The sequence below is a fragment of the Camelus bactrianus genome, chromosome 1, assembly GCF_048773025.1.
Source record: "Camelus bactrianus isolate YW-2024 breed Bactrian camel chromosome 1, ASM4877302v1, whole genome shotgun sequence".
In the NCBI taxonomy this organism is placed as follows: domain Eukaryota; kingdom Metazoa; phylum Chordata; class Mammalia; order Artiodactyla; family Camelidae; genus Camelus; species Camelus bactrianus.
Genome location: NC_133539.1, coordinates 84,563,062 through 84,575,447, shown reverse-complemented (window position 1 = coordinate 84,575,447; position 12,386 = coordinate 84,563,062). Strand labels below are relative to the sequence as shown.

General features: G+C 38.2%; 1 protein-coding gene across 1 annotated transcript in view; it reads right to left on the bottom strand.

Annotated features, from left to right (window-relative positions):
- Positions 1–524: 524 nt before the first annotated feature.
- Positions 525–12,386, bottom strand: part of ZBBX (zinc finger B-box domain containing) — a 103,449-nt gene continuing 91,587 nt past the window's right edge. Inside the window, exons 19-20 of the mRNA XM_010952070.3 lie at positions 6,267–6,405; positions 525–4,499 (exon numbers count right to left, since the gene is read on the bottom strand). Of these exons, the coding sequence (XP_010950372.2) occupies positions 4,373–4,499; positions 6,267–6,405 (266 nt within the window). The 3' untranslated portion in view covers positions 525–4,372. The remainder of the gene's footprint in view (positions 4,500–6,266; positions 6,406–12,386) is intronic.

Here is a 12,386-nt window from a genome sequence, read left to right as displayed (position 1 = left end):
TTTATTTCCTTTGAGTTCATCTATGCCTGCTGGTTATTCCCCAGCTAAAGCCATAATCCTGTTTGCAACATCATAATCATTTACCCAGCAAACAATCAGGGTGTCACTAACAAAGAGTTATGACTTTAGGTGGGGGATAAACTACAGGCGCAGATGAACTCTGAGGAAATAAAGATTGTTTTCATGCAAATGTGGCTAGTAATAAATAACCAGGGATGAAAATTATGATGAAACGAAACACTCTATAAAAACAGATTTGGGGAGGTATAAATAGTATGTTTTAAAAATTTCTCCTTTCTGGAAGTATGATGCACTTACTCCACTGGAATAAAGTACCAGTGCAATTTTAATATTTAAAAACTCTAAATTTACACATGATAGAAGGAATCTATAAACATAAGGAATAACGTTTCAGAAAGATTTTTAATAAAATAAATTTAGATATTTAGCTTTCAACATACATGCCAGCTTTATACAATATTCAATCTAATTGTCCAACTCACTGAAAGCATTCTTCACTTGTGATACCGAGTGATATTTATGGATCATTTATGTCAGTTTGATCCTAAATTCACTAATTAATCCATTAATTTGCATATTCAATGATTGTAGCATAAACTCATGACAAATGATGATAATAAGCATGGCAGAGGCTTTTCCAGTCCCAAGGGGTTTATACATTCATTACTGCATTTCATACTCACGCTATCTTTTGAGCTAAGTCAAGGCAGCATCTTTTTTCTCCATTTCATGTTGAAGAAACACATTCAAATAAGTTATCTGCCATCCAGTAGATAGTGTAACCTGATAAGCTCTCTGGAAAGAGACTTAGATCAGTTACAAAATAAATACTTCTGGAAGGATTACTGCTTCTTCTGGGCTGTCAGGCTACAGTGCTGCCTGTCTCTCTTCTGCCTGGGCTGCGGGCAGCAGACAGTCTTGGATGAGGGCCAGAGTGGCTGCCTCTGTTAAGCTGCTGAAGTCCTGGGACATTTTGACAGGGAGGTGCCCGGCCAGCTCACAGAGGGCAACACTGAATGCAAACCTGTGTTTCCTCCCACTCCATATATTATCACACTGTCTCCCCTTGGAAAAAAGTTAGGGATTTAGATAGCTGCACATTCATTCACTCATTACTAGTGGTCACCTAGTCTGATCTAGGCATACGGTAGGGGTTAAGCATAGAGGTGTACAAAACAGATATAATTCATGCGGTTGAACTGTATCGTCTAGTTGAGAGACATGCACTCAAAAAACACACAAATAAATTAATAATTAGAAGTGCTATGAAGGAAAAAATTAGAAAAAATAAAAGTAAAGGAAGAAAGGGAATTGATTTAGACAGAAGTTAGAGAAAGTCTCTTGAGAAGGTACATTTTGAGGACCTGGAGATGAGAAGTGGCATGTGGCCAAAATCAAGATAAGCATTGCTTGGTATCTTTCCATCTTTCCTGGTGCCTTATTAAGCAGATGGAGCCACTGTGCAACATTCATTTGTTCAAGAAAAAATTTTTATGCACCTCACATATAAAACACAGAATTAAAAACAAACACAGAATTAAATGGTCTTAAGATTTAATTAAAGGTTGTGAGACACACTCAGAGTGCACCAGATGTGAATGACTTTAACAAATATCAAACAACATAACAAAACTATCAAATATAATTTAATTTAATGTCAGTTTGTTTCCATCATGTGTTATGTCCAGAGCTGTAAAATTATAGAATTTCCTCTGGCCATATACCGGTAGGCAAGTCCGCATATAAACTGCTAAATCCCAACATGCATACAAAAATCATGTGTTCATTTGTCCGATAGTTGCTACAGGCACACAGTACCAACTCTAGAATTAGGAATATGGTTGTGTTTCTTCTAGAATGTCTGTAACTCTCTCAATTCCACAGTCAAGAGTGAGGTACGTGCCTTTAACACCAATTTTAAGCTCAATCTCTAAAATGAGAGAATACATTGAAACTGCTTCAGGCAAAGGCTCTAATCTTATTTAGTTTTTATTTCCTCATTAGACTAATGGCAAAGGAATTAAGGAACTTTTCTAAATGTGTGGTTATGGGAAGCAAATAAAGGCAGACGGGGGTCTGTTCTGCCCCCAGAGGACCCTCGTGTTTAATTTCAGTGTTATATTGGAAGTCAAAGGACCAAGTCAGCAGTATATTCCTTATTTCAAATTCTGGCCAGAAATGCACGGATGACCACTAACTATCAGCTTAATTTTTATCTAAAAATTCTTATATTGTAAAAGATAATGGCATCTTGTAAAATCTCTTCCTGAGCTAGTTCATAAAAGACTCAAGCTATGACTGAACATGCAGAACGAATAGCAGTGGCCCTGTTTTCCTAATGAGAACAGGACAACACCTCCTGCCATGCTGTCTGAGAAAAAACATTGCAGTTTCAAAAACTGCACCCAGAGGAACAATTTTTTTTTCATCAAAAGGGAAAAGGAAGACGTCTTAGACCAAAGGAGTGTAGGGAGAGGCAGGAGACCTTAAACCTGAGCAGACACGCTAGAAAGAAAAAGAATATCTTTTCCTATCTCCCCAGATGAAGAGGAAATTCCGCTTTAATATAGATAATAAAATTCATCAAGCCAGCAGCCTCAGAGTAAGATGCCAGAAGGGCTTTTGACTCCAATGTTAAAGATTCAAGGGTGACTCACTGTTGTCTGTCTGCGGGACTGTGACGGAAGAGGTGTTGAGAGGACAGTGACAATTTCTGAGGAGTCACATTCCTAATTTTAAGGTATTTACTTCTTTTGAAAAATTTTATTCTGATAGTATGACTGGCTTTCCTGATTACTTATTCACTTTGTTACTTTTAATAAAGGGCATTTTTAAGCTAAAAGACATAGAAATGACTACAGGTCTCTCAATCATGTTCTGTCCTGTCAGCAGATGATGTGTGTGAATGCCAGTACGATTTAGTGATGCCATGAAAGAAAAATCAAAGACATATTTACACTAAGCAACCATCAGTCACGTATAAGGGGTTACTACCCAGAATCTCAGAAAAAAAAGAGTTTGAACCCTGAGATATGACTATGCGATGGTGATGACATAACCAACATGTAGGGATGTTTCTCTGGTAAGTCAACAAACTCCTTAAGGGGAAACTATCCTAAAATGTTGCAAAGTGACATTCATAAAACTACCCCTGCTCCGTGTCATCTTCTGCTCTTTGTTATGCCCTTGCATTGTAAAATTATGTAATACCCTGGACACCTACCAAACCCCAGGATCTACTACCCCCTAAGACTAGCAAAACACTTCCCAATGTGTTATTTTCTTCCACTATCACAACAGTCCTTCAAACTGACTGTATTTGTATCAGTCAGGGTTTTCCGGAGCAACAGAACTAATTGTGATGGCTAGCAAATTCAAATTTCACAGGCCAGGCTGGCAGGCTGAAGCCCCAGGGAGCAGTCAGTGGTGCAGCTTGAACCTGAAGGCAGTCAGAAGGCAGAATTCCCTTCCCCTTAGATGACTTGAGTCTTTTTTCTCTTCTTTCAAATGATTGTATGGAGACCCACCCACACTATGGATAGTAATCTGCTTTACTCAAAGTCTATTGATTTAAATATTAATCTCATATAAAAATACCTTCATAGAAACATTTAAAATAAAATGTGACCAAATATCTGGGTACCTTAGCCCGGCCAAGGTGACACATAAAATTACACCACACTGACCTTCCCAAAATAAGATGCTTAGGGAGAATCTTTTCTGTGTTCCTCTAGAACAGAGAATGGTAAGGATTATATCCATTTTATTTTAGGTCCTCCTCTTCTCTTCTAGCAGCAATTTTTAATGCTACCAGACTTCTATAAATGTCAAAAACACTAACAGGGAAAAAAAAACCCAAAACTGTAATCACCAAGGTAAAAACTGGAATCCAGGCTCAATTAATGATACTGCCAAGTATGACGTGACCATCAAATGTACATTGATGACATAATTAATTAAAATATAATTTAACAACAAAATATGACTTTAAAGATAATCATGCACTAATATATAATACTGTACATCAATTATACTTCAACAAAAATTAATAAATTTTAAAAATATACTATCTTATGATAAGTTCCTAGAGACATAACTGATTTTTCAAATTTCATCAAATTTTACTAATATGATCTCCAATGTAGATTAGTGTTAGACATACAATATATCATTTGGAAGAAAAAGTCCTTTAAGTTATAATTTCACTAACTTTTATTAGTCTGCAAACCTTGAAGTATCAGAGACAATAATCAAAATCTCCGGCACCTGGACAGGTAATCGTTTGATTACTTTTTCCAGTTATTTGCTTTACTCTGGGTACAAAATGCAAAAAGCAATGAATGAATGATCATTAGGTACTCCTAGACCATGGTAGTCTAAGGACATGTTGCTCCTCAAGAAAGTCTTCTTCCTCCTCATCCATGCTGCTTTCAGAAAGTGTCAGCGAGGACTGAATTTCGGTATCTTTTTCAGAAGAGCTGGAAATATATTAAAAGATCAATATGCAATATACAGAACATGGTTTCAACTCTTCATCAATACTACACCGCTGAAGTCACTGGAGGCAGGCAGATGTGCGGGCGCTGTCTCAGACTGCGACCATAATTTTCAGCGTGCCCAATATAGCAAGCCTCCTGTTAAAGAGCATTCTCACCATTCTCCCTCTCCCCCGCAAAAAAACCACAGCGAAAGCAAGGAAGGAAGATGTTACGGTCTCTGGTTGTGTGCTTCACTGAAGGTTCAGAAGGTACTTCAGAGACTTGCAGAGCCTCAGGGTCATCATTAAGAACATTTATCATCACACTGGCTGCTTCACAGGATCTCAGTGAATAGACTGCCAGGTAAATCAGCTCTTTTGTGTACGGTAAATTAGGACTATGTGGATAGTGAGTCAAGATATGCCAAAATCAAAGTTAATGACAGCAGTTAATTATTTTATTTTGTTGCATGCTGTGGTGGAGAGGGACTCGTGGAGGCTCTAGTGCATAGCTGTGTGAGGTCTGGGGAAAGAGGTGGTATCGGGGAACAGAGAGGAGGCTGCATAGTTCAGGTATTTCAGTCCCAGTCATCCAGAATTTCAGCTTGTGTTTGCTACTAAATAATACAAAATACTTCACTCTGTGATGGATGTAACTCTTCTCGGGATCATACGCCCAACACAGGCTAGATCAGCATTTCCTAAACTCTTGTCTGTGGACCAGTTCAGATCTAACTGTGACTTTAAAAGTTTTCACTGGTTTAAGAAGAGAAGAGAAAAGGACAAAGTAATAACTATTTCATGAAATTTTTAATTTTGAAGAACCATTCTTCATTCTATTAGTATGTTCCCCATCTATCTTTAGTACTAAATATTCTTTCTTTCATGAAATGACAGTGAGAGTATGTGGTTGGTTTAGTTACTTTGTTCTTAATGACTTTTTAGGGAAAAATAGCAAATTTATATTGATCCCTTTTTTAAAAAATGTAAGTAGTGTTAGAAATGCAAAGATCCTAGGACCACAGCTAAATGGTTTCCTCCTTCAGAAAGACAGAGTCATGGACTCAATTCCCTTTTACTTCAGTATTAGACTTGAGCCAATCAAAGGAATTTACAATTCAAGGGACTTTTGTTTTACATTTATTTTAGTTTTTTTAAGGATCCCTTCTTCTTTTTCAAGGAATTCCAGTATGTCAATAATAGACCAACACAATAGACTGCTTTTCTGAAGCAATTATTAGTGTACCCCACGTTCCTTATAAACTGATCACCATCTCTAAATGTTCTTATCTCATGTAAGGAAAAAATGAAATTATACAAATTAAAATACGCTATTATTAACAATCTCAACTTAATATCAAGAAGTAAACTTCTCAATATTCTATTCTAAAAACTTTATTCATGTTGAGGAAGAGTCTATTAATGCAAAGTATTGAAAGTTAGTAAGTTAATGAATGAAAGTTAAACAATTGTTTTCCAATGTAAGAAGAAATGCCAAAGGATTATTATATTTCAAATGTCTTTTCATTTTTCTGACACACATTGTGCAGAAGAGAATTATCTCTTTACATTAAAGTAACATTGTCATAAGCTTTTTACTAAATCCCGGTAAGAGGTCAGCAAAGGACCTAAACATTTTGCAAAGAATGGCCACAGGAAATACACACATGAGGACAGTCTCTCTTTATGTAGTAAAGATAACTAGTTGAGGCTTGTCAAAAATTTTACTATGCGCTATCTTTACATATAAGCTGCAGATTTAACCTACCTCTGTTCCCCAACTCCCCAGGGGCCCCTTGCACGCGAGGTCTTAAGGAAATCTGGGGTACTCTGACTTATATTCAGCAAATGGTTGTTGAAGGCCGGTAACTCTTCTGAGGTCAGGCTGTAAAGTTTTTCTGAAGGATCTGAAATATTTTATTTCACGCATTGTCAACACAAAGGTTCAAGAAACAAATGCACAGCATGTGGTGCTGAACGTTTACCCAGAGTAAACTGCAAGCAGTACAGAGACGGTCAGCACAGATTTTCAATTGTCTCAATTTTCTATTGTCTCTGGGGTGGGCAGAATGTGAGGCAAATTTGATTACAAATTAGGGCATGGGTATCAAATCACTTTAATCACATTTTTTTTTTAGCAAATTCCCCAATTTTTTCAGCTTTATCGAGGTATAATTGGCACACAACTTTGTGTAAGTTTATGGTGTTCAATGTGTTGATTAGAAACATTTATTGATTGTAAAATGACTACCACCATAGTCTTAGTTAACACCTACATCATGCCACATAACTACCATTTCTTTTTTGTGGTGAGAACATTTAAGATCTTTTCTCTTGGCAACTTTCAAGTATATAACAGAGGATCACTAACTATAATCACCGTGTGCTATATCTTAGATCCCAGAATGTATTCATCTTGTAACTGGACATTTGTACCCTTTAACTAACATCTCCCCGTCTCTCCCCATCCCCCCTCCCCACAACTCCTAGTAACCACCACTTTTCTCTATTTCTATTATTTGGACTTTTTTAGACTTCACATAAAAGTGATATTTGTACAGCATTTGTGGAGTATAGTATAGACAACATCTGTCTCCCTCATTCAGGCCTGTTTTGCCTGGCCATACTGATTTTAAGTAGACATTATACTTAGGTGTCAAATGCCCTGAAAATTCGCGGAATTCCAAAGAAAATCAAGTGGTCCTCTTTAAAGCTACAATAACTTTTCTGAATGTTAAACACTTTATTATATCTTTTTGAGTTTGAAGAATAAAAGGTTTGCCCCCACATAGTCTGAGGCAAAGGTAAGTCTTAGCAAAGCTGCCCTTTCTTTTTAAATTCCTTGCTTTGTTTGTGTAGATAATGACCATGTGTGTGTGAAAGGGGAGAAGCCTTAAATCTTTTTCCTTTTCATGAAGCGGGCCCGTTGATTCAGCCTGGGTGAGGACAAATGGTGTGAGTTAAAAAAGCAAATGTATAAACAAACACTTCTTTATGTGAACTACCAAAAGGTACAGAAGTAAACAGGATTACTATGCTAGACAGGGCACAATGCCTTCTTTTTGTCATTGATAACATTGTAAGGGCCATCTCACATAGATGAGGTTATGCTCTGGTGACTTTTAAAACTGCTGAAATTACTGGGTGCTAGTCTTCCCTTCACTCTTATGAAGATGCTAAGATCAGAAGGGCCAAACACCAAACTACATGTATTATACACTTAATTGAAGATAATTTTTTTTGGTGGTTAGTATTAGCTAGAAGTTTTGGAGCAGAGATTCCCTTACAGAAAATAACTTAGATTATTCCTGCTGCAAGATAGACAGACTTCAATATACTTAGGACTGGAAGTGGCTTCTACATTATGATACATGGAGAAATTCAGCAGGCTGAGGGATAAGGCTTCTGCTCCCACCACCCCAAAGCCATCAGGACAGCGTTCCTTGGTCTTGTTTATGCCTGGGAACTCTATATAAGATTAATTTGAAGAAAAACAAAAGATTCCTTGCCTAATTCTTTTGTCCCATCCCTACCTGTTGGAGATTAGGAAATTGAGGGCCCACAGGGATTGGTAACTTGTCCAAAGTCACACAACCACATAGCAGAGGAAATGGAACTCAGTCTAAGTTCCTTTAGCTCACCAATATCATAAATAACTATGTTCCAGAATCTAATTCTTTAGCATTCAGCTATTATCTTCTGTCCTATTTTCCCACAAGATGAAGACAGCTGTGCAAGGTCCCTTGATACGCCCTAACGATAAGGAATGTTACCCATGGGAGAGCAGTCAATTCAGGATTTAGAACTGGTAGACCTGCAGCGCTGAAACCCAGTGGTGAGGCTTAGATCTAAAGAATCCCACCAGGAGAGGCATTCGAGTCCTAACTGTACAAGCACAGAGATAATACAGATTGTGCAAATAAAATAGGAGGGGACTATTTTTGTTTAATTATTCATTCCCAAAATTACATTTCAGAATATCTTGTGAAATTAAGAGGGGTAAATTTGACATCAGAGAAAAATAAAACTGCTTACAAAAACTCTACCGCAGGTTAGTGTTAAGCCTAAGAGGTCAGCTGTACAAAAACCTACGTCTTCTGATTGTTCTCATACAGGACCAGGGAAGAGTGCACTGGTGTTTACAATGGAGATTTTACTTTAGAACTGTCAAGTCAGCAGATTGTGGAGAAATGGATTGAAGTTAAATCTTTTCTGTCCCGAGGGTAAGAGAGTATGTTCTCTGATCATTGAAGTATCTCTTAAATGCAAGAATAAAGAAGGGCAAAGAGGGAAAATTGACTAAATATAAAGTTCTAGGGTGTATTTCTAAAACTTAAGTCATTGAAAACTCTTACAGAAGACTTTATTCTACTGGGAAATAAACACTTATATGAATAAAAGAAATAAAGAAGAAAGGAAAGACCAAAGAAACAGGTTAAAAACTTCAAAGAACGGAAACAAAGCAGACAGGCTATTTCCCAATAAGGAACCCACTGCCAACAGAAATGAGAAAACTTCTAAAAGACTAGATACAGCCACAAATGACATCCCAGTGCTCGGGAGGCGTGACAACCAGGACACTCGCCCTGTAACCTGTGAGCCCACATCTAGCCCGTCAGCCTCTTCCCCTCCTCCACTGTCTTGTCTTGTTTATCCGCCATACCTCCCCCCCTTTGCTTTCACTCTGCCCACACCCTTTTCCTCTCAAGCGATCACAACAGAGATTTGAAGTAAGGGTTTCAAATGATTTAAGTGGCACTATGGTCTGGTGATAAAACAAAGGGATGTGAGGCAGACTTGCCTGGGTTTGTGCCTGGGCGCTTCTGGGCCCCCAGGGGAGACCCTGGGCAATTACCGCCTCACCCAGGGCTTCAGTTACTGTATCCAATACGGGGAGATTAAAAGTAGCACCTGCCACATCTACCCACAGAGTAGCTATGAAGATCAAATGGAGCAACGTTACATATGAGAACAAACAGTGATTATTAGTTATCATTGAGCGGTTTCCTATTCCTTAATCAGAATTTTTACTATGTTGATTTTCACTCGTATGTAGCACTCAATGCTTTTCTGAAATTCAAAGGTTCCCTACGGCAAAAAGATGGTCATTCTAGCCTATCTTAACCTGACTGTCTTCACAAGGGTTATCTAGTTAATTACCTATCTATAAAGCCTTATTAGCTCTTTTATAGATTAGTATCTTACTTGATGGTCAACCTATACGAACAGAGGCTCTGGTTACTCTGAAAGCCACTGCCTCACTATTTTGTTTCACAGATGGCATCTGGCTACACCTGCTATTATCAAGTACATTTTATTCTTTCTTGTTTAAGAAGAGGCATTTTCCTCTCTTTAATTCCTTGGCTCAATTAACTACCCATAGGCTCACACAAACATAGGATTGGGAATTTAACATGGGAATTTAAGGACCACAAAGACTCTAAACCACAAATCAGAATGAGTTTGAAATAAATGAATCATTTTTAACTATTGAAAATGTGAACGCTTTACAGTGTATTACTGCTAATACTTCCTCATTATTCATACGTTCTATATTTCCTAATGATTTAGGCTATAACAATATCCAAAAACTGACCAAATGCCTTGATAAGTAAATTATACTGATATGTTGAGCTCATTAAAGAAGTGACTACAGTGTTACTTACAAAGATATCTGTGGAGAGAATAATAATACGTCATAAACTATAGCTAACTGTAATCTTCAAAGTGGCCCAGAAGAAAACATAGTTTTAGAATGGAAACAACTTTTAAATGTCTTTGACTAAAAATTGGACTTACCAAGGGCACCTTACCTTACTGTATGTCAAAAGCACCACCCATTGGTTTCTTACATAATTTAGTTGTTTTCAGGACTATGTGCTAGGCACTTAACTGTCAAAATGCATGTGTGTGTGTGCACATGTGTGTGGAGAAAGAAGTAATTTTTTATAAATATAGTATTTAATATGTACTTGAAATAAATCATTGAACAATTTTATGATAGGGTCTATCAGTATCTTCATCTTTCATACATGGGACCTGATGCATTAGAAAGTGATTTCTCAACATTACTAACTATTGGAGAAATACAGATCAAATCTACAATGAGGTATTGCCTCACACAGGTCACAATGGCCTCATTCAAGAGTCCCCAGCTGATAAATGCTGGCGAGGGTGTGGAGAAAAGGGAGCCCTCCTACACTGTTGGTGGGAATGTGGTTTGGTGCAGCCACTATGGGGAACAGTATGGAGATTCCTTAAAAAAAGACTTACCACATGATGCAGCAGTCCCACTCCTGGGCTTATATCTGGAGGAGATTCTAATTTGAAAAGACACATGCACCCCAATGTTCATAGCAACACTATTTACAATAGCCAAGACATGGAAACAACCTAAATGTCCATCGACAGATGACTGGATAAACATGTGGCATATATATATATTTGCACACACACCATGGAACACTACTAGGCCATAAAAAAGAATAAAATAATTCTATTTGCAGCAACATGTGCAGACCTGGAGATTGTCATACTAAGTGAAGTAAGCCAGAGAGAAAAGAAAAATACCATATGATATCACTTATATGTGCAATCTGAAAAAACAAGACAACTTTTTTTATAAAACAAGACCAGACTCACAGACATAGTAAAAGAACTTGTGGTTACCAGGGAGAATGGGATGGGGTGGGGAGCAGGGGCTAGAGGGATAAATTGGAAGTTTGGGATTTGCAGATACTAATAAACATAAAATAGATAAATAGCAAGGTCCCGCTGTATAGCACAGGGAACTATGTTCAATACCTTGTAATAGCCTATAATGAAAAACAACATGAAAAAGAATATATGTATGTATAACTGAATCACTGTACTTGCTGTATACCAGAAATTAACACAACATTGTAAACTGACTATACTTCAACTGAAAAAAAAAAGGAAAAGAAAATAATTTGCCCAGTGGCACAAAGCTAGGAATTGGTGGTTCCAAGTATCAAAGCCAGACCCCCGGCCCCAGAACCTGGCTCTTAACCACCCTGCTTTGCTTGTCTCCTGATTCAGCGGAAAGCTGTGTCTGCAGCCTGCATAAGCAACGTCCCCGACTCCCAACAGCCCTGCCTACTTCTGAAACGGCTAATGTCAGCTTCAGTAATTGCAGTCAAAGGAGAAAAACTTCACTCAATGCAGTTATTTTGTGTCTTTTCTTCTCCAGGCTCCTTGGCAAGGTGGCTGTTTTCCTGGAACTTAGAGGAAGTGGGTGTATCCTAGAGCTAGCAGAACACAAGTCAGAAGGTTTGCTTCTCACAGAAAGGCAGCTTTCACAGGGATATAAGCCCATTTACATTTGTATAGGAGTCCAATTGTGTAGCTGTGTCTGTGTGAGACCAGACCTTCTGAAGGGTTTTGCTAGAATGCACAGTGAGTAGTGACATGTGGGTGGAATTTTTCTGCCCACTGACACTGAACAGAACACAAAGGCCTGTGCAGAATCAGTGAATTCTCTAGAACAGGGCCTGATTGCGCCACAGCACCTGTCACCTCACTGACTGTAGGACGATTCAGCCGACGTGCGGTCCTCTTCCTTCCTCAGCTCCAGGTGAGTGTCTCCGAAGCTGTGCGCTCATCCAAAGCCAAGTTTCCCAAAGAGAAAGAGTGGTTCCTGGGTCGGGCGTGTGTATGTAACTGCATTCTGCTCCTGGACCACTGGAAAAGCCCTGGCGGCTCACAGGTGACATGGTGTGTGCTTCCTTGTGTATGTGGAAAGTTATGTATTCTAGTGAAAATACTGGTGTTGGTGGGTGAAGAAATAAGCAACACAGGGAAAAAGACTAGCATGTAAGAACAAATCCGATAAAGGAAATGGAAAAGCTGAGAGGTTAGAAGCAAAAAA